The sequence below is a fragment of the Manis javanica genome, chromosome 10, assembly GCF_040802235.1.
Source record: "Manis javanica isolate MJ-LG chromosome 10, MJ_LKY, whole genome shotgun sequence".
In the NCBI taxonomy this organism is placed as follows: Eukaryota; Metazoa; Chordata; class Mammalia; order Pholidota; family Manidae; genus Manis; species Manis javanica.
In genome coordinates this window covers 57,323,647-57,345,574 of record NC_133165.1, presented here as the reverse complement: position 1 = coordinate 57,345,574, position 21,928 = coordinate 57,323,647, and the positions used below count along the sequence as shown (strand labels likewise).

The following is a 21,928-nucleotide window of genomic DNA, read 5'->3' as shown; positions in this document are numbered from 1 at the left end:
TGAGGCTTGAGGGAAGCTGGCAAGGAAACCGAATCTAATCCTCCCTCTTTCCCAATTTCCTCACCACCAATCCTTCCTTCCAGAGCCTGTACGTCCTTAATGGAGAATTTCTCCAGCAGCGATCTGAATGGGGGTGTGTTGATTTGAAGCTGGGGATGCCCAGCAAGACAAGGTTTTTGCTTAGTGTGACTACAGATGAATACAAAGAGCTATGCTTTAATGCAGATTTTAATATGGTTTTCTTTTTAAAAAGCTTTTCTTATTTGGATGGGTTTGGGGGAGAGGGATTGAAATGATAGCAAGGGAGGTAGGAAGCACCATCATTGCTTGCTCCCTATATGAATGCACACATGGAGAGAAAGAACAGGCATTCCAACTGGAAAAGGTCAGAAGGGGAGGTCAGAAGGAAGAGGATATAAGCCTGCTTCTCACCAAAGCCTTTATTTCTCTTGTTAGCAGAATCAATATTGAGCAACTGTGCCATGAAATCATTGCATCTCAGCTCAAATGTGGAAAACCTATGCCTAAGAATTCGGTCTCTATGACTTGAGAAACTGTTACACGCTTGACATTGACACAAATTATGTGAAAGTTGCTTGGATTAGTATAATGGTTTTCAGACCATTTTAACTGTACCTGTTAAAGTATGAGGGTAAGATTGCATCCATTCTTCACTCTTGTTTAGAAGCTTGAGACACTTTGCCATCTTTCTATCCTCCCCCAAGTAGAATACTACAGTGTGGCAACAGATTTCTTAACAGGGATGTCAAGCATTATGGATTCCACCTGCAACTTGGTATCTTGAAATTGTACCATTTGGAAGACATATTTGAAGTAGAGCATTTCTCTGGCTCAGGATCTGTTTTCACCAGCATTATTTCAAGTAAGTATTCTGCCCACAGTTGGTGTGGGATAATAGAGCAACCAATTAAATTAATTTCATTATTTTCTATTGTTAAACTTTGGGAAAAGAAATACTTTTATCCTAAAATACATAAAGATGTGATAAAAATAAGAATCTGAAATTATGAAAAACCCAATATTACAGGGAGTTTTAAAGACCGTGCATATTCAAATATGCAAATGAATTGAGAATTTCCACATAAAAGGTGATTTAATTACAGTTTTCTTCTCCAAGTTTGCTTTTTGAACCTCTGAAACTTCAATTACTATAGAAAATGTATGACTCTACTAATATGTGAAAGAAATAACTAATTAATGGAATAATGGTTTAGAGGTTATTTTAGTACTCTTCAGTCTGATCCAATCCAAAAAGGTAAATCACATTGTAATTAGAATAGGAAAAGTTTAATATAGTTGATTCTTATTATTTGAAGTAGTTATAGTCTATCAAGTTGCTATGAACACTGAGTCAGCAAGCGTGCTGAACCATTACTATTAGGGGAAATACAGGGTCTAGGTTCCTTTGAGAAGTTTTCATCAACTGACCAATGCATAACTCTGCTTTGTGTTTCTGTGTGTTTCTGTTGGAGGACACATTATTTAATGTGCATTGTTGATTCATTATTGAACTCTCAGCCAACAACATTATAACTCCTGCTTCAACATGGCTTATCTAACTCAAGTATTTTCTATATAAGGCATGTCACAGCCCTCTTGCACTTAGGAACACTAGACAGCACTGCAGAACTATGCTGGGTGGGGCATTTAAAATAGTGAAATAACTAACAAAAGGCGCAAAAACCCTTGGAACTTCCTGAGCAATAAGAGCAATGGGAGCATCTTTTTCTTACCATATTTGGTTTTCCATACTCAGTTCCTGAAAGTTCCACAGCCTTAGAGCTGAAAGGAGGGTCTTGTTCATAACAAGCCCCCTTCAGCCACACCTGAGTTTTTGCTAAGGAGGTGCTTTTTGGAAAGCTGCTGAGGATGAGAGCTGGTTGCCTGAGGAACCAACCATGGGTTAGAGGGTAGGAACTTTCAGCCTCATGCCTTGACCTCAGGGAATGGAGAGCAGCTTGAGATTGAGTTCAATCACCAACGGCCAATGACTTAATCAATCATACCTATGCAATGAAGCCTTCAGAAAAATCCAAAAGGTCATGTTCAGAGAACTGAGTTGATGAGCACATGAAGGTATGGGGAGAGTAGCATGCTGGGGGGAGGATTGGAAGCTCCAGGACACTTCCGCATATCTTAATATATACATCTCTCTCACCTGGCTGTTTCTGAGTTATACCTTTTATAATAAACCTGTGATCTAGTAAGTAAACTTTTCTAAGTTGTGTGAGCCACTCTAGCAAATTAATTGAACCCAAAGTGGGGGTCTTGGAACTGATGATTTATAGGCAGTGAACAGAAGCACAGGTGATAACCTGGGCTTGCAATTGACATCTAACATGAGAGGAGGACAGTCTTGCAGGACTGAGACCTTAAACTGTGGGATCTGTCAGTGTTTCTAGATAGTGTCGCAATTGAGTGAAATTGTACACCCAGCTGATGTCATAGAATTGCCTAATGAATAGAAAACCTGCACATCCTCAGAAGTGAGGTGGTGTTGTAATAGAGTACTGAGGAGACACACAGAAGTCAGTTGAGAGACACAATAGTTTTTCCTTACATTATGGGAAGCTTCAGGAAATGGCACTGGAGAAGCCACAGGAAGGATCTGAAAGCAAAACCCTTTCCTCCCGCATTGTCTCTTCAGCGCCCTCTACTGACAAAACATTGTACCACTGGCAAAGGAAAAACAGTTAAAAGGCCCAGATCCATTTTTAGTGAGCAGGCAAAAACAGATTTGGAGCTGGGGGATGATACTTGTACTATTTAATGTTATTTTCTAAAAAAATGATTCTAGAATAAGTTTGGAAAACAAAAAATGCTGAATTAAGAAAATTAACGTTTCTACAATTAGCCACTGTTCCCACTTTTGGTTTTTTAAAAATCTTTTCCAAGTATTCATATAATATTTCCTGTAAAAAAGTTAAGCTTATATTATACATACTATTTTCTTACCTACCCTTTTGATTTAACAACAATCACAACAATCATCTTTCCATGTCAATAAGTAGGTAACTACATCACTATTTTAAAAGGTGTGCTTTAACCAATTTTATTATAATTTAATCAATTTCTTATCACATTGCCAGATATAGGTTGTTTTAAATGTTTCACCATTACAAATAAAGTTACTATTAGCATTCTTATAGTTAAATTTTTTACTTCATTATGCCTTAAATTTCTGAGAGCAGAATTTGGAACAAAACATATGTATATTTTAAGTTTTTTACTGTTACGGAATGCTGAATTGCATTCAGTTCGATGTAACTGGAAGCCACAAAAGTTTTCATAACAATTTGAAATTCTACCAGTAATGTGTGAGAGTATTTACTTTCTTCTACCCTAATTAATAGTAGTTACTATTATTAAACACAAAAAACCATTAGTTTGATAAACAGAAATGCTATCTCACTTGTTTTTTGCATTTTTTGATCATTGATAATGCTTACTTTTTTTCATGTTCATTGACCATTTGCACATGTTTTTCTTCTTTATATATTGTGTTAATGTCTTTGTTCATTATCCTTTTTGGGCACAAACTTTTAGAGAAGGCTGAATTCTTTCACAAAATATAAATAAATCTGACATAAATGAAAGTAGAATTCACCTTTTTCTACTATTTTTACCTTTTTACAATGTCCCCTAAATTTTTCAATATCCTCTAAAACTCTGCTTCAGTAAGAAAGAGTCTTAAACATAAATTGTGGTTTAAAATGTTAGTTTTTTAAAAAGTATTTTTTATATGGCTGCATCAATCTTAACATATCTGCTTCAGATTATCTAAGACTTCATGTCCAACTCTGCTCCTGTGGTAATTAGATGATGATGGTAGAGTCTGTGAATTGCCAGAAATGCTCTTTTCTGGAAAAGAAAGGTCCTTTGAGTAACAGAAAAATCAATGAGAATGACTTCCTCAAATTCTTGAAAATTCATAATAAATTTGTTCATGACAGTGGTTGGTTTTGCTTAATCTCCTTCTATTTCTAGCTAATTATTAGTGAACAAATATCTCCAATGTTTTAGAACAAAGATTTCAAATTCACAGCCTGAGGGATGGATTCATTCATAATTTACTCTCTATTCTTTTATCCCATTCTATGTTCCTTATGGTACTTACCACTAATTAATATTATGTTATATTGCTTTTTGTTATTTCTGCATTCCAATAGAATGTAAGATCCACACACACAGAGGCTCTTTTAATCACTGTATCTCCAGTTCCTAGAATACTTCCTGGCATACAGTGGAACTCTCAGAAAATATTTGTTGAATTAATACATTCAATAAGTATTCATTGAATCTCCACCACATCCTAGACACTGGGCTAATGAGACCATGGGGGTAAAATTGCTTGCTTGTCTCATGGAGTGTCTCTAAACTGTGATACTCATTAAAATCAGGTTGAAAACAATGGAAATTATCTGAAAATAAATCTGCACATTGTGTCTGTATGCAGGTTCATTATTCATTCATTCATCTACTCATTCTAGAACTATTTTTAGAGCCTACCTGCTTGTCATGGGGGACAAAGTAATATTAAAGACAAATTCTATTTCTGCAGAAACAGCAATTATACTCCATCAAGGGAGATAGACATTAAACAAATAATTAACTAAAATTGTGCTGTGTACACTGGAGAAGCTTCGGTGCCTATAAGCGGATGATATTTCCCTGAGAAAATGATACTCAAACTTCTACCAGAGGTTAGAAGTTTAACAGGAAAAAGGGGAAGCAAAAACAATCCAGTTAAAGAAAACAGCTTGTCAGGAAGGAGCGTGCTGTATCAGAAGAACAAGGGGAAAATGACAGCTGAGATCAAAGAGGTAGAAAAGGGCCACCGTACTTGTGGGCCATGTATAGGCTATGCTCTTTATTCTACAAACAACTGAAGGCTTGTAAGCAGAGGACCTGATACCTCTGTTGAACAGAGTACAAGGGTTGCTGTATTCAGAACGATTTGGCCACAGAGATGGCTTAGAAATCCAAGGCGTCAAGGTGTGGCAGTGGAGATCGAGATACGAACAGCTCTGAGAGAGATATAGGAGGTATGAGTGAGGGCCAGCACTGACCAGGAAGGGATGGAGAAGGGAAAGTCTGCAAGAGAGGAAGACACCGGGGTTCCCACCTTGAACAACTGGGGGGATGATGGTGCCTGTGTTGAGACAGGTGAAAGAGAATGAGCGTGACACCACCACTTCACATCAATAAATGTACATAACTGGAACAGAAGTTTCAGAAACAATGATTACCCTTATCATATGTGACACATCTGATATTCTGTATTGACTTTATTGCACTATGTTTTACATACAGTAAAATCCATCCATATAACAAGTACAGTTCAATGAGGTTTGACAAATATTTATGCCTCTATAACCATGACCTCCGTGAAGGTACAGAGCATTTCTATCCCCTCCAAAAGCTCCCTAGCACCCTGTGTATTCAGTTCCCCTCTGTCAGTGATCCCAGGCTTTCTGTCATTATAGATGAGTTTTCATTGTCTAGAATTTCACATAAATTGACTCATACAGTATATGTATTCATTCCTATTTGGCTTCTTTTCATTCAGCGTAATGTTTTTGAGATTCATCTATGACAGGGGTCAAAAAACTACTGCCTATAGGCAAAATCTGGCCCAGTGCCTTTTATGTAAAGGTCTGAAAGGCCAAGACTGGCTTTATATTTTTAAATGATTGAAACAAAATCAGAAGAAGAATATTTCATGATGTGAAAATTATGCAGAATGTAAAAGTCAGTGTCCATAAATAAAGCTTTTTGGGACAGAACAACGACTTGTCTCTTTATGTTGTCTGTGACTATTTTGACTCTACACAGAGCTGAGTAGTTGCAGCAGAGGCTGAATGGTACCCGAAGCCTAAAATATTTACTACCCTGCCCTTTACAGAATATGTTTGCCAACTCCAATGGTATTCCAATAGTTTTGTTTTATGGCTGTTCAGTATTTCACCAGGTGGACAGTCCACAGTATGCATATCTCTTCTCCTGTTGATGGATGTTTGGATCGTTTCCTGATTATCCTTACTCCATGTAATGTGCTCTGATATGCTCTATTCCATTTCATTTTTTAAAAATTGCTAGGTATATTAAGACAGGCACAGTCACAGGGGGGCCATCAGGTGAGAATTTGGGGATCAACAGAGGTGAGGCTCAGAACCTCACCCCCCCTGCTTTGAGAGAAATCTTCTGCATCCATGGATGTCTTGCTGCCCTCGTCTAGCCTGGATTAATACTTAGTCCATAGGCACACACCTGATCATCTGATCATCTACATTTGCCTTCTTACAGCACTAAACTATGTTTTCTACCTTTATCTTGCATCTACCTACCACTTCAGCATTTTATTAAAAATAAAAATAATAATAATAATAGGAGAAATGTGGGAGCAACATATAAATCAAGTACAAAAATCAAACGAATATTCATATTTGACCTGATGGTTTATAGGTCATATTGCATGATCAAAACCGAAAGTTTCTGTGATGACTGCCCTTGTACTGTTCACCATGTAAGAATTTATTCACTATGTAAGAATTCGTTCACCATGTAAGAACTTGTTCGTTATGCTTCAGAAGATTGGAGACTGACGAGAATTAGGCTTGAGATGGATTAATGATTGTACATTGAGCGTTGACCCCCCTATACTGAATTTTATTGTTGTTAACAACCATTTGATCAATAAATATGAGAGATGCCCTCTCAAAAAAAAAAAATTGCTAGGTATGACCCATCAAATTGATTTCACAATTCATTAATAATGTGATTCAGTTTGAAAAGCACTGGTATAGACAGATGTTCAGTGAAGTAGTGGAAGATGAGAGTTTGTAGAAGAATAGAAAAGAGTTTTTAGGGCTGAGTGCTGAGGAAATCCAACAATTAAATATTGGGCAGAGGAAGAGAGAACCCCAACAGAGATGGAGAAGGGGCAGGCAAAGGAAGAAAGAAACAACCAAGAGAGTTTATCTTGGGAAGCAAGAAAATGCTCGGTTTCAAAAAGCAGATGAATATCTAGACCCAGTGCAGTTGAGAGGTGAAATGCACTGAGATGATTTTAGTGTGACTGTCTGGGGTGAAAGCAGCTGAAGCTAGATTGAAATAAGTTCGTGTGCATGTGGTGATGCATACTGAGACCACAAATGTTAACTGGAAGGGGATGCGGATGTAGTCTATGGAAGAGATTTTGTTTGTTCGTGTTTTAATATAAAACCCATAAGAATGTTTAAAGAACACTAACAGGTAAGTGTAACTTGAATTTTACAGATCAGCACACCAAAACAGTAATTTATTAAGCAACTTGCCCAAGTAGCTTTCACTTACTCAGGTTAAGAGCCCAGATTTATTTGGAGTTGGGTATGAGCTCTTACAGTGTGCTATTCAACCAGCCAGGAAAAAGCTGGCCCGTGCATAATCCAATATGTATGTCTTTGATTTAAAAGTCTACAGTTGAGAGAAGACTTTTACAATCTTTTGTAGGCTTCTTGGGAGGAAAACATGGTTATTCATTATCTGAGTTTTGAGAAAAATGAGAAATTCATCTGTTTTTATATCAGGTGAGGCTTTGGTCCATATGACATTTCTAGACAGGAAAATCACTAAGCAGTTGAAGTTTCAACCTTAGGATATTCTAAAGATAGACAGAAAACCCACATTGAGGGACATTCTACAAAGTATTTGGCCTGTACTCTTAACCTGTTGCAAAACATAAAGACTGAGAAGCCATGCTAGACTTTCTTTTGCTATCTAGGACTTTACTGGGACAATTTTCAGAGTCTGAATGGAGACTATTGATTTAAAAAAACAGTATAAATGTTAATTTCCTGACGTAATTACTTGTACTGTGGTTGTAAAGGAGAATGTCCTTATTTGGGGGGAAATACACATGAAGTTATTTAGAAAGTAAAGGGCATCATCTGCATCTGACTACAAAATGATTCAGAAAAAAATTGGTGCATATTTACATACATTTATTTATTTAGAGAACAATGAAGCAAATAAGTGTGGTGAAATGTTAACATTTGGGGAGTTTGGGTGAAGAGTTTAAGAGAATTCTTTGTACTCTTCTTGACCCTTTCTTAGAAGCCTGAAATTATGTCGAAACAAAAATAAAAATGAAAAAGGATGATGCAAAATCATATCTTGGAAATCTTCCTTGGATATAAAAATAAATATGGTACAAGAAAACTCACAGGTCTTCTCTTTTAGGTCATAATTCATGTAAATTAAAGACTATCAGTGCCTGCTCAGAACACAGAAAGAGAAAAAAATGTGTACTTAGGTACTATGTCACTCTGGATGAAGAGAACACCAACTCTAAATAGTCCCCCAAATTTCAAGCCTGAATCTGATTAAACCTAGACCCAACTACCAATCTGCAGGATATACAGAGAATGGAGGAAAATCCAGAGGAAATTCTAGAACAATAATCTGATGTCTTCAACAAATCAATTGCAAAGGAGAAGAAAAAAGAAAGAGGAAAACCTATAGATTAAAAGAGAATAAATACATATAATTTTTATTTTTTTTAATGAAGATAAGTTACAATATTTAGGGATGTGTAGTTGAGTGATAAAACTACAAGGCATGATTATTGTAAAGGTCAGAAAGAAGTTATTTTTTCTCGGGGATGGAGAGTCCAGGGATGTTTTGGGAAGGGACTCCTGGAGGGCTTATGGGGTGTCTGAGGTAGTTCCTTTCACAGGGGGATGGTGATTATATGATGTTAATCAATAACAATTTATTTCTTTTAATATGTCTCCTATACTTTCACAAAAATTTTTTTTGTTTTTTTTAATTTTTTTATTTTGGTATCATTAATCTACAATTACATGAAGAACATTATGTTTACAAGGCTCTCCCCTTCACAGTCACTGTCTATCAGTGTAGTAAGATGCTGTAAAATCACTGCTTGTCTTCTCTGTTGTAGAGCCCACCCCGTACCCCCTCTACATTATACATGCTAATTGTAATGCCCCCTTTCTTTTTCCTGTCCTTATACCTCCCTTCCCACCCATCCTCCCCAGTCCCTTTCCCTTCGGTAACTGTTAGTCCATTCTTGGGTTCTGTGATTCTGCTGCTGTTTTATTCCTTCAGTTTTTCTTTGCTCTTATACTCCACATATGAGTAAAATCATTTGGTACTTGTCTTTCTCCACCTGGTTTATGTCATTGAGCATAATACCCTCTACCTCCATCCATGTTGTTGCAAGTGGTAGGATTTGTTTTCTTCTTATGGCCGAATAATATTCCATTGTGTATATGTACCACTTCTTCTTTATCCATTCATCTACTGATGGGCACTTAGGTTGCTTCCATTTCTTGGCTATTGTAAATAGTGCTGTGATAAAGATAGGAGTGCATCTGTATTTTTCAAACTGGGCTCCTGCATTCTTAGGGTAAATTCCTAGAAGTAGAATTCCTGGGTCAAATGGTATTTCTATTTTAAGCATTTTGATGAACCTCCATACTGCTTTCCACAATGGTTGAACTAATTTACATTCTCATCAACAGTGTAGGAGGGTTCCCCTTTCTCCACAATCTCGCCAACATTTGTTGTTTGTGTTTTGGATGTGGCGATCCTTACTGGAGTGAGGTGATATCTCATTGTGGTTTTAATTTGCATTTTTCTGATGACAAGTGATATGGAGCATCTTTTCATGTGTATATTGGCCATCTGAATTTCTTCTTTAGAGAACTGTCTGTTCAGCTCCTCTGCCCAATTTTTAATTGGATTATTTGTTTTTTGTTTGTTGAGGTGTGTGAGCTCTTTATATATTTTGGATGTCAACCCTTTATCAGATCTGTCATTTATGAATATATTCTCCCATACTGTAGGATATCTTTTTATTCTATTGATGGTGTCCTTTACTGTACAGAAGCTTTTCAGCTTGATATAGTCCTACCTGTTCATTTTTGCTTTTGTTTCCCTTGCCCAGGGAGATATTTTCTTGAAGAAGTCACTCATGTTTATGTCCATGAGATTTTTGCCTATGTTTTTTTCTAAGAGTTTTATGGTTTTATGACTTACATTCAGGTCTTTGATCCATTTTGAATTTACTTTTGTGTATGGGGTTAGACAGTGATTCAGTTCCATTCTCTTACATGTAGCTGTCCAGTTTTGCCAGCACCATCTGTTGAAGAGACTGTCATTTCCCCATTGTATGTCCATGGCTACTTTATCATATATTAATTGACCATATATGTTTGGGTTAATGTTTGGAGTCTCTATTCTGTTCCACTGATCTGTGGCTCTGTTCTTGTGCCAGGACCAAATTGTATTGATTACTGTGGCTTTGTAGTAGAGTTTGAAAGTGGGGAGCGAGATCCCACCCCACGTTATTCTTCCTTCTCAGGATTGCTTTGGCTATTCGGGGTCTTTGGTGGTTTCATATGAATTTTTGAACTATTTGTTCCAGTTCATTGAAGAATGCTATTTGTAATTTGATAGGGATTGCTTCAAATCTGTATATTGCTTTGGGCATGATAGCTGTTTTGACGATATTAATTCTTCCTAGCCAGGAGAATGGGATGAGTTTCCATTTGTTAGTGTCCTCTTTAATTTCTCTTAAGAGTATCTTGTAATGTTCAGGGTATAGGACTTTCACTTCCTTGGTTAGGTTTATTCCTAGGTGTTTCATTCTTTTTGATGCCATTGTGAATGGAATTGTTTTCCTGATTTCTCTTTCTATTAGTTCATTGTTAGTGTATAGGAAAACCACAGATTTCTGTGTATTAATTTTGTATCTTGCAACTTTGCCAAATTCCGATATCAGTTCTAGTAGTTTTGGAGTGGAGTCTTTAGGGCTTTTTATGTACAAATCATATCATCTGCAAATAGTGACAGTTTGACTTCTTCTTTACCAACCTGGATTCCTTGTATTTCTTTGTTTTGTCTAGTTGCCGTGGCTAGGACCTCCAATACTATGTTGAATAACAGTGGGGAGAGTGGGCATCCTTGTCTTGTTCCCGATCTCAGAGGAAGAGCTTTCAGCCTCTCACTGTTCAGTATGATGTTAGCTGTGGGTTTATCATATATGACCTTTATTATGTCGAGGTACTTGCCCTCGATGCCCATTTTGCTGAGAGTTTTTATCATGAAGGGATGTTGAATTTTGTCGAATGCTTTTTCAGCATCTATGGAGATGATCATGTGGTTTTTGTCCTTTTTGTTGATGTGGTGGATGATGTTGATGGATTTTTTATTGTTGTACCATCCTTGCATCCCTGGGATGAATCCCACTTGGTCATGGTGTATGATCCTTTTGATGTATTTTTGAGTTCGGTTTGCTAATATTTTGTTGAGTATTTTTGCATCTACATTCATCAGGGATATTGGTCTGTAGTTTTCTTTTTTGGTGGGGTCTTTGCCTGGTTTTTGTATTAGGTGATGTTGGCTTCATAGAATGAGTTTGGGAGTATTCCTCCTCTTCTATTCTTTGGAAAACTTTAAGAAGAATGGGTATTATGTCTTCTCTGTATGTCTGATAAAATTCCGAGGTAAATCCATCTGGCCCAGGGGTTTTCTTCTTGGGTAGTTTTTTGATTACCACTTCAATTTCATTGCTGGTAATTGGTCTGTTTAGATTTTGTGTTTCTCCCTTGGTGTGTCTTGGAAGGTTGTATTTTTCTAGGAAGTTGTCCATTTCTCCTAGGTTTTCCAGCTTGTTAACATATAGGTTTTCATAGTATTCTCTAATAATTCTTTGTATTTCTGTGGGGTCCATCATAATTTTTCCTTTCTCGTTTCTGATTCTGTTGATGTGTGTTGACTCTCTATTGCTCTTAATAAGGCTGGCTAGAGGCTTATCTATTTTGTTTATTTTCTTGAAGAACCAGCTCTTGGTTTCAATTTTTGCTATTGTTTTATTCTCCTCAATTTTATTTATTTCTTCTCTGATCTTTATTATGTCCCTCCTTCTGTTGACATTAGGCCTCATTTGTTCTTCTTTTTCCAATTTCGATAATTGTGACATTAGACTTTTCATTTGGGATTGTCCTTCCTTCTTTAAGTATGCCTGGATTGCTATATACTTTCCTCTTAAGACTGCTTTTGCTGCGTCCCACAGAAGTTGGGGCTTTGTGTTGTTGTTGTCAGTTGTTTCCATATATTGCTGGATCTCCATTTTAATTTGGTCATTGATCCATTGATTATTTAGGAGCAGGTTGTTAAGCCTCCATGTGTTTGTGAGCCTTTTTGCTTTCCTTGTACAACTTATTTCTAGTTTTATACCTTTGTGGTCTGAAAAGCTGGTTGGTAGAATTTCAATATTTTGGAATTTACTGAGGCTCTTTTTGTGGCCTAGTATGTGGTCTATTCTGGAGAATGTTCCGTGTGCACTTGGGAAGAATGTGTATCCTGTTGCTTTTGTATGTAGAGTTCTATAGATGTCTATTATGTCCATCTGTTCTGTTGTGTTGTTCAGTGCCTCTGTGTCCTTACTTATTTTCAGTCTGGTAGATCTGTCCTTTGGAGTGAGTGGTGTGTTAAAGTCTCCCAAAATGAATGAATTGCATTCTATTTCCTCCTTTATTTCTGTTAGTATTTGTTTCACATATAATGGTGCTCCTGTATTGGGTGCATATATGTTTATAATGGTTATATCCTCTTGTTGGACTGAGCCCTTTATCATTATGTAATGTCCTTCTTTATCTCTTGTTACTTTCTTTGTTTTGAAGTCTATTTTGTCTGATAGTAGTATTGCAACACCTGCTTTTTTCTCCCTGTTGCTTGCATGAAATATCTTTTTCCATCCCTTGACTTTTAATCTGTGCATGTCTTTGGGTTTGAGGTGAGTCTCTTGTAAGCAGCATATTAATGGGTCTTGCTTTTTTATCCATTCTATTACTCTGTGTCTTTTGATTGGTACATTCAGTCCATTTACATTTAGGGTGATTATTGAAAGATATGTACTTATTGCCATTGCAGTCTTTAGATTCGTGGTTACCAAAGGATCAAGATTTGCTTCTTTACTACCTTACTGTCTAACTTAACTCGCTTATTGAGCTATTATAAACACAATCTGATGATTCTTTATTTCTCTCCCTTCTTATTCCTCCTCCTCCATTCTTCATATGTTGGGTGTTTTGTTCTGTGCTCTTTTTAGGAGTCCTTCAATCTAGAGCAGTCCCTCTAAGATACCCTGTAGAGGTGGCTTGTGGAAGGCAAATTCCCTCAACTTTTGCTTGTCTGGGAGTTGTTTAATCCCTCCTTCATATTTAAATGATAATCATGCTGGATACAGTATCCTTGGTTCAAGGCCCTTCTGTTTCATTGAATTAAATATACCATGCCATTCTCTTCTGGCCTGTAAGGTTTCTGTTGAGAAGTCTGATGATAGCCTGATGGGTTTTCCTTCGTAGGTGACCTTTTTTCTCTCTCTGGCTGCCTTTAATACTCTGTCCTTGTCCTTGATCTTTGCCATTTTAATTATTATGTGTCTTGGTGTTGTCCTCTTTGGGTCTCTTCTGTTGGGAGTTCTGTGTGCTTCCGTAGTCTGAGCAACTATTTCCTCCCCCAGTTTGGGGAAGTTTTCAGCAATTATTTCTTCAAAGACACTTTCTATCCATTTTTCTCTCTCTTCTTTTCTGGTACCCCTATAAAGCAGATATTGTTCCTTTTGGATTGGTCACACAGTTCTCTTAATATTGTTTCATTCCTGGAGATCCTTTTTTCTCTGCATTAGCTTCTATACGTTCCTGTTCTCTGGTTTCTATTCCATCAATGGCCTCTTGCATCTTATCCATTCTGCCTATAAATCCTACCAGAGATTGTTTCATTTCTGTAATCTCCCTCCAGACGTCATCCATTAGCTCTTGTATATTTCTCTATAGCTCTGTCAGCATGTTTATGATTTTTATTTTGAATTCTTTTTCAGGGAGACTGGTTAGGTCTGTCTCTGCAGATCCTCTCTCAGGGGTTGTCTGAACTATTTTGGAGTGGAGTAAATTTTTCTGTCTTTTCATGGTGATAGCAGTGGCTGTAGGCAGGTTGAAGGTGTGTCAGCTGGGAGAAGAAAGTCCTTTCCTGCTTGCTGGATGCCTTGCCCTTCTCTGCTGCCTGTGTCAGTTGCCCACATTCCTGGAACAGCCACTGGGTTAGTCCCCTAAGCTGCTGTGGACAGGGTCTCCATCAGAGCAGCACAGAGCCCTGCGGGGAGTGGCAGGCATGCCAGGTGCACTCCCCCAATAGTGGTGCCCCTGCTAGGCAGCTGTGTACCAGCAGCAGCCTTTGGGTCTGGCTTGGGCAGCTGTGCATCAAGCTGGGATTCCAATCGGCTGTTGGGAGCATGGCTGCTCCCTCTGGCAACCCTGCAGGTGCGTGCAGGCCTCTCCCATGCCCATCTGGTGCCACTGCTGCTGGCACACATGGGCTGCCCCCAGGCTGCTTGGTCGCTGCCGCTGCGGGCTTACATTGACCTCTCCCGGGCTCCTCTGGTGCTGCTACCACTGGCGCACTCAGGCCACTCCCACCCGGGCTGCTCTGTTGCTGCCATGGTGGGCTCGCACAAGCCACTCCCAGTCCCCTCTGATGCCGCTGGTTCATGCAGGCCACTCCCGGTCTCGTCGGGCACCGCCGCCCCTGGCATGCACTGCCACTCTCCCACTACTGGACCGGTGTGTCGGGGTCTGCACCAGTTGGGGTAATGACTGCCAGGCTACTTAGTGCCGTGAGGGGCTTCAGAGCTACGCTGCCGCCCAGGGGGTTAGGGCGCCTAAAGTTCCCCGGGATTCCCAGCTGCTGGCTAAGTGTGCCGGGACAACCTCGTCCAGCTGTAGGGTCCCTGTCTCTTTAAGACTTGCAAAAAGCACTCACTTTTCTTTTGTCTCAGGGGCGCCGGTTGTGGGGACCTGCCCGCAGGTTTTGCTTTTCCATTTCTCTAATATCCAGCACCCCGTGCACCTTGTGTCTGTGCTCCAGGTGCGGATTTCTAGAGCTGGTTGTTTAGTAGTCCTGGGTTTTCACTCCCTCCCCATTCTGACTCCTTTCTTCATGCCAGGTTCTGGGGTTTGGGGCATTCCGGTCCTGCCTGGCAGTGGTTTTTATCTTACCCCCTTCGTGTGACGTTGATTTCTCGCAGATGTAGATGTATCCTGGCTATTGTACTGTATCCACTGGTGTCTCTTTAAAGAATAGTTGCATTTATTGTATTTTCATAACTATATATGTTTTTGGGAGGAGATTTCCACTGAACTACTCACACTGCCATCTTCCCGTGATCCTCAAATTTTTTTTGTTTTTGTTTTTTGCTTTTGTTTTTTGAACTTGGTGTAACTAAAGACGCATGATAGGAAATGGTCTCAGGGTTGCCATCTCAAGTTGCCTTTAAGAATTGCAGACTTCTCTCTTAAATTGCTCAGTAAGGTTTTAAGAATAATCAAAATTTAATTTTTAATAATAATTGGAATTTATTTTAATGAAACCTAATTTAAAAAATTTTAATTTGTAAGAGGAATGTATGCAAATGATAAAAATTCTAATAGTTCAGAAAAATATAAGATTAAATATTGCCTTTTCCCTCATTTCCAAGCCCCTAGTCCCAGTCTATAGAAGCCTTATATCCTACTTGGTAAAAAATAGCCTTCTGGGAAGGAAGGGATAAGGGCAGGGAAAAAGAAAGGGGGCATTACGATTAGCATGTATAATGTGGTGGGGGGGGGCATGGGGAGGGCTGTACAACACAGAGAAGACAAGTAGTGATTCTACAGCATCTTACTAAGCTAATGGTAGTAACTGTAATGGGGATTGTGGGGGGGACTTGGTGAAGGGGGAAGCCTAGTAAACATAATGTTCTGCATATAAGTGTAGATTAATGATAACAAAAAAATAGCCTTGTTTCTTAATTTAGAAATAATCTATTGACTCCTTACTATAAAAATGAGAAATATATTGCCATTTTCACCAGCTCTCCTATCCTCTCCAACTCCTTCTGATTTTTGTTAATTCCTTCTAGAGGTTTCTTTCATGTCTCTAAGTATATACTTACAACTTTGAGTCTTGACTTAGTCCTTTTAGAGATCCTACTCACTCCCTGGAATGAAGTTGAGGACATTAGTGATTCCACTTAACATTCCTATTCACCTTTCCTCTTTCCTCCCACTTTTTGGTGATTTATTATTTTTACATTCCCATAGTGCTTAATAAATACATCTTCCATAGGTGTCACTTGGTTGATTCTAAAAGACTAAAAAGCAACATCAATAATATGGTTATGTAGGTATTATTCAGGATACAACAAAAATTATGTGAATGTACCCAAAGGGAAAAATACCCACAAATTTCCTTTACTTAGTTTTTGCTTTTTGCCTATTGATTGAGGAAGGTCTATATCAGCACATATAAGCCACATGTATCCACAATAAGTGGTTTCATGTTCTGGTTTCTTGTGGTATTTTTCTCCTATCTCTGTACTAGCATAAAGAATGCTGCTTTATAATTTATCAGCTTATGTATGTCCACCTAGCCAAATGTTTTAACTTCTTTTGCCATGTATGGGTGCATGTAACAGACTTGAGTATAAAATGAAAGCTATGGACATTTTCCCCAGAAAAATACACTCACACAGAAAATTTTGGGTATAGTTTTGGCAATTTCCCAGACCTCCCCATGGGTCCCAAAGTAAAAACCTGTGCCCTACATAGTATTTTCTTAAGGGCAGAGATCTTGTCTTATTCTTGTTTTTCTAGCACCTACCTTTCCAAGAGAGCAGTCATTAAATATTTGGGTGTTAGATTAATCCATTATTCACACTTTCTTATGTTGTGTTTTAAGATCTACTTTTGAAATAGAAAAGGTAAGTTTCATCTCTCTAGTTTTTGTTTTGTAGAATCTGCTTTGTAATGAATGCAATCCACTTAGAGGTGGCTTTAAAAATTATGAATTTTGAATGATGCCCATGCCAAGTTGTTCAGGGGTAAAAAGTATTGATGTCTACAACTCTGAAATGTATCAAAACATAAAAGATGTATTGATGGAGAGATGGATACTTATGTAATAAAGCAAATATAGAGAGATGTTCATTGTAGAACCCAGCCCAGTGGGCATATGGGTGTTCACTGTAGAATTCAACTTTTCTAAAGGTTTGACATTTTTCGTAATAATACATTGGAAAAAGTTACTTGTTTTGCTCAAGCAGAGAAAACGATTTTTGTATCTTGGAAGACATAAATCTATCCTTGTTTGCAGAGCTCTTTGGAGAATCTGGATAGTTCCCACAGTACACTCTAAACCAGCACACAAGGCTTCTTTTGGTAGAAAATGATTTTATTAGCGTAACTAGGCAATTTACCAAAAACAAGTTGGATAGCTCAAAATACGTAATTACTACACTGAATACGTGACCCATTTACACCGACTTCGGAAGAGATGCGCCCAAGAGAGGAAAGAAAAGGAATGGTTTTGTGGTTGTAACGTCATTAGTCTTTTAACAGTAAAGTGTTTCACTGACTGCAACCGTGGTAGTCTATTTCAGTTCCTCATTACAAGAATATAATTAGCAAATTTATGCCCTCTCCCATTCCTTATAAATACATTACGATTATACTGCAGGGGTGGAAGCAGTTGCGGAAGCAGGATGTGTAGTCTCCAGGCGCTGCAGTCAGGGTACTTGGGTCCGGATCTACCTGGACTGGAACTGTGAAATGGAGATAATCATGATCTCTACATAATGGAGCTACTGCCCTATAACGTGGAAGGGCAGCAGATGGCCAATTACCATTATTGTCATCAGCTGACAAGTCATACTGTGGCTTGACATGATGGAGGAGGCTGAACCAGTCTCAAAGGCTTTTCCATTTAAAGTTCTGAGGTATGGACTGAGACAACTGATCAGACTTCGGTTCTTATCAGCGCCTCTTCAGAGAAAGGATCCCTAGGAACCCCAGCGCCCGTAACCAGCAAAGCCCTGAACACCTACCCAATTGTAGATCCTGCGCAGGCGCAGGGGTGAGCCCTCGCCCCGCCCTTCCGTGGTGAATGGCCTATTCTATTCCTTCACCAAGTTCCCCCCACAATCCCACAATCCAAGTGGGGGGAACTTGGAAGCCTAGGCCTGGAATAACGTGCGTCACTAGTATTTCCAGCCTCTTACGACATGAGTGATAGTCTGTGATTATTATATTTCTGCCTTGACAGAATTCTGAAAAGAATTCGGCAGGCCTCACCGCCCATCCTCCCCTCCTCACCTGGGAGCGTTAGGCTGGCCAGCGTCACGGCAGGTACGGAAGCCTAGAGGGCCGCGCCCACCCTCGGCGCCCCGCCCCGCCTCCCCGAGCCCCGCAGACTCCCCACCCCGCGGCGCCACCCGGCAGCTCCTCCTCGTCTCCACCCCGCCGGCCGCCGGCGCCGGGGACGTCAGCTCTGCCAGCGTGGAGACCGCTGCGGGGAGCGGGAGGCGGAAGTAGCTCCCGGGACTGCCGGGCCTCCATCGGGCCGCCTCAGCCATGGACGCGTCCCTGGAGAAGGTCCGTACCGGGGGCGGTAGCGGCGCTGCGGCCCGGAGTCCCCGCCTCCATGGCTCTGTTTCCCGGCCGCGAGCTACCATTGTGACCGGGAAGAGGGCCGGGGGCTCACTGGCCCCTCCCGAGGAGGCCTGGCCGCAAGGGCGTCCGACCGGGCGCTTGCGGCCGAGGCTTGCGTCACGGGCCGGGAACTTCTCGGGTCCCGGTAGCCAGCAGAGGCTGGGCCGGGTTCCGCCCGGGGCCCAGTGCGGGGGCCGCGGGGCGGATCTGGGGCCTGCCTGAACTGAGCTCGCCCTTTCGGAGGACACAGCGAACACTTTGCGGCCCCAGAAGCGACTGGAAAGAAGCCCCAGTTGTTTCCGAGCCAGCTACAAACCTTCAGATTTTCCGTGGTCTCCAGGTTTGGAAGAAAAAATGTTAACGTAGTGGTTTTGCAACTTAAGCATGCCCAAGACTCAAGTGGGGCCCTTGGCAAAAATCCGAATTTTCGACCCCCGGATTCGAACCTTTGGGGGGCGGGGCCGGCGTGTTTAATCATCTCTGCACGTGATTTCTGACGCTGTAGTTTGTGAACATCTGTAAGACCCCCGAGGTCGAGAAAGATGTGGGTCTTTTGTAGCTGGCGATTCGTTTGGGGGATTGCTGCTGCTCCACAACTTTCCGACTCCCACTTTCCGTGGCTAGGGGAGACCCTCGTGTCCATCTGAAATCCTCTGGTAGCAGCGCTTTCCTCTGTTTTCGTCTCGGGGGAACAGCAGCGTGATGTCCCTGGCCAACTGCTCTGGCATATAAAATGGATTCTAATGGTCCCGGATCTAGGGCTAGTAAGTGACAGCCAGTGCTTGGATTTCTTTTCTGATAACTATTTTCAGAACCTGACATTCCTCCTCCCCGAAAGCGCTTCTCCTTGGTCAGGGTTGGGAGTCCGCTTGTGCAGACCCAAGTTTTCGAGCGTGTAGAGTAGAAACAATGCTAGTGTTTTAAGACTGCTTTATTTTAGTTTTTAATTGGCAAAAGTAACAGATTTTGTCATTTTCCAGCGTAGCAGCTGCTGTAGATGTGTTCGCTTGTCACTGAAGAGTTGAAGGGACTAATTATACCAGTTAAGCGAGACGTCTTCATGGGCACGCAGTGGTAGGCTACGCCTCCTGGGTTATTTCTCATAAATTGGAGGGAAGGCAATCAAAAAGATGAATGTTTTTCTTCCATCGCCTGTTGGTAAAGTTACGTTTTCTTTCTGGCTAGGAATAGTCTTTCCAGGCTTTTGATTAGTGCAGTGTCTACCTTTTGGTACTTTGAGTTTGGGTCAGGATCAGTGATTCTCAATCACAGGACAGTTTTGTTCCTCAGGGACATTTGGCAACTTGTCTGGAGACAGTTTTTGATTGTCACAACTTGGGGTGTAGAGCGGTGCTGCTGGTATCCAATGGGTAGAGGCCAGGGATGTTACATGATATCCGGCATTGCACGGACACCGAACTGGAGAATTATCTGCTCAAAAAGTCAGTAGTGGTGAGGTTCTCAACCCGTGGCCTAGGTCATATGTATAACACCAATAGTTGAATACAAAATTATGCTAAAAATGTCCCTTCAGTGTTGATTCTAGTTTCATAAGAAGATGGGACGGGCTTTGTGTCATTTTAGTTAGGAACTTGAAGAACTGGGGTGATCTTTCCTCCCAGCATAGTTTTTTATAGGATCTGCAAAATGGAGTGTGTTGGAATCCTGCTTTAAAAACGACTTTTCTGGTATTTTATTAGTACCTTGTGGTGGTTGCTCCCTAACTGTAAATTCATGATGAAAGATTTTAAACTCTCCAAAGGCAGATCTGCACAGGTCCTGAAACTGCAGAATGCTTAAGGCTGGAGCATTCACAGAAATTGCAGTGATCTTTTAGGAATTCAGAGTGTGTGGGCTGGAAGTTTCTGCCTTAGGCCAGTGTGGAAACTTTGAATGTAAGTTTTTCAGAGCTAGGACTGTGTCTCATTTTTATATTCTCTGAAGCAATAGAGGACTACATGTAATGAACAATTTCTTTTGGTGCCACGTGGGCAGAAAAGAAGCAGCATTGCTGCAATACAAATGTTGAGGATTTTGTGTTCTGAAAAAGTTTGAATCAGGGTAAAATATTGAATTGTGTCTGTTATTCCTGTTTCTTTGAGGAATAGACTATTCTGGGGAAAATTCTACATTGCTAATATAAACTTGAGAACTGTTTGAGCAGTTCTGAAATGATCTCATTTAAACTGATCCTTGCATAATTTATAGTGGCTGCAGAAACCACAATGTGATTTGATACCCATCCTCTAATTTCGAGTAATTGTTCTCACTCTAAAATGCAGTATGCTACCATCATTTAATAGAATCAGTACTTTTCCTTTAATTCAAATATAATTCTGTACTCTCCCTTTTTTCTTTAGATAATACGTGGCTGGGCTGACCTGTGAGGACAGAGCCACTTTCTTGTCTGGATTTGCTTTTCTTGTATCTGAAATTAGTGATGTCTCAAGAAACCAGACAGATCAATTGAAAGGGCAAGGGATTCAAACCGGAAGAGTTGGAGCAGGCACCTCTGCTTCCCAAAACTGTCCAGCTCATAAGAAACAAGGCCCTATACTACAGTCTCTCAGTGTTTGCCTATGTTAATATTAAAGCTTTCCAAATGCCACAGGAAGTGATTACTCTGATGCTGAAAATCTTAATATTCAACACACCTACATACATTTTTTGGTCAAAACCTGCAACTTTATAAACTTGTAGACCAGCCCAGACCTTTCCCTTTTGCTGGGAAAATCTCATTCTTCCTGGGTATTGTGTTTAGACAAGGTGTATTGCAGTTTGTTTTGTACGTACTTTAATTCCAACCTTGTGTAAACTTAGAACACGCTGTCTCAAACTAAGCATACTGGCCTTTTGGACTGTACAATTCTCTGTTGCGGGTGGCTGTCCTGTGCATTGTGGCGTGTTTACACTATCTCTGACCTCTACCCACTAGGTGCCAGTAGCACCCCGTCCCAGCAGTGTCACAGCCAGAAGTGAGTCCAGATGAAGGAGTTGTCCCCTGGGGAGGGAGAAGGAGGATCTCTGGTTGCGAACCACTGAGAGAATCTGGAACTGCACTGTCCTGTATGGTAGCCAGTACCCACATTTGGCTATTTAACTTCAGATTAATTAAAATTAAATAAAATTTAAAATTCAGTTCCTCAGTTACACTAGCCACATTTCAAGTGCACAGCAGTCACAGTGTGGCTGTGGCTACAGTACCAGACACAACAGATAAAAATGTTTCCATCACCACTATTGGACAGTGCTATAGAGGGGGGCCGATTTGTTCCATATCTAATTCTTGGCCTATTTCTGGCCTAAATAATCAAAACCCAACCCATTTTTGATTCTTGTACTCATCCTGAGCCAAGGTTTTCCCCACTTTAGACATG

The 21,928-nt window shown here is 40.2% G+C and overlaps 2 protein-coding genes across 8 annotated transcripts in view; one reads left to right on the top strand and one right to left on the bottom strand.

Moving 5' to 3' along the window:
• MPV17L (MPV17 mitochondrial inner membrane protein like) overlaps positions 1 to 18,717 on the bottom strand; it is a 31,591-nt gene extending 12,874 nt beyond the window's left edge. The window contains exons 1-2 of the mRNA XM_036992406.2: positions 18,216 to 18,717; positions 17,568 to 17,665 (exon numbers count right to left, since the gene is read on the bottom strand). Coding sequence (XP_036848301.2) covers positions 17,568 to 17,665; positions 18,216 to 18,574 — 457 coding nt within the window. The 5' untranslated portion in view covers positions 18,575 to 18,717. The remainder of the gene's footprint in view (positions 1 to 17,567; positions 17,666 to 18,215) is intronic.
• Positions 18,344 to 21,928, top strand: part of PDXDC1 (pyridoxal dependent decarboxylase domain containing 1) — a 51,747-nt gene continuing 48,162 nt past the window's right edge. For 5 of the 7 annotated variants that reach the window (XR_001853459.3, XR_012122312.1, XM_017662689.3 and 2 more), the window contains exon 1: positions 18,344 to 18,494. Coding sequence is in view for 3 of the 7 variants with exons in the window: in XM_017662689.3 (XP_017518178.2) it covers positions 18,474 to 18,494 (21 nt within the window). In the remaining 4 variants the exon portion in view is untranslated. Of the gene's footprint in view, positions 18,495 to 18,585; positions 18,892 to 21,928 lie in introns of those variants that run through there. The other 2 variants (XM_017662690.3, XM_036992402.2) reach the window with 2 other exon arrangements.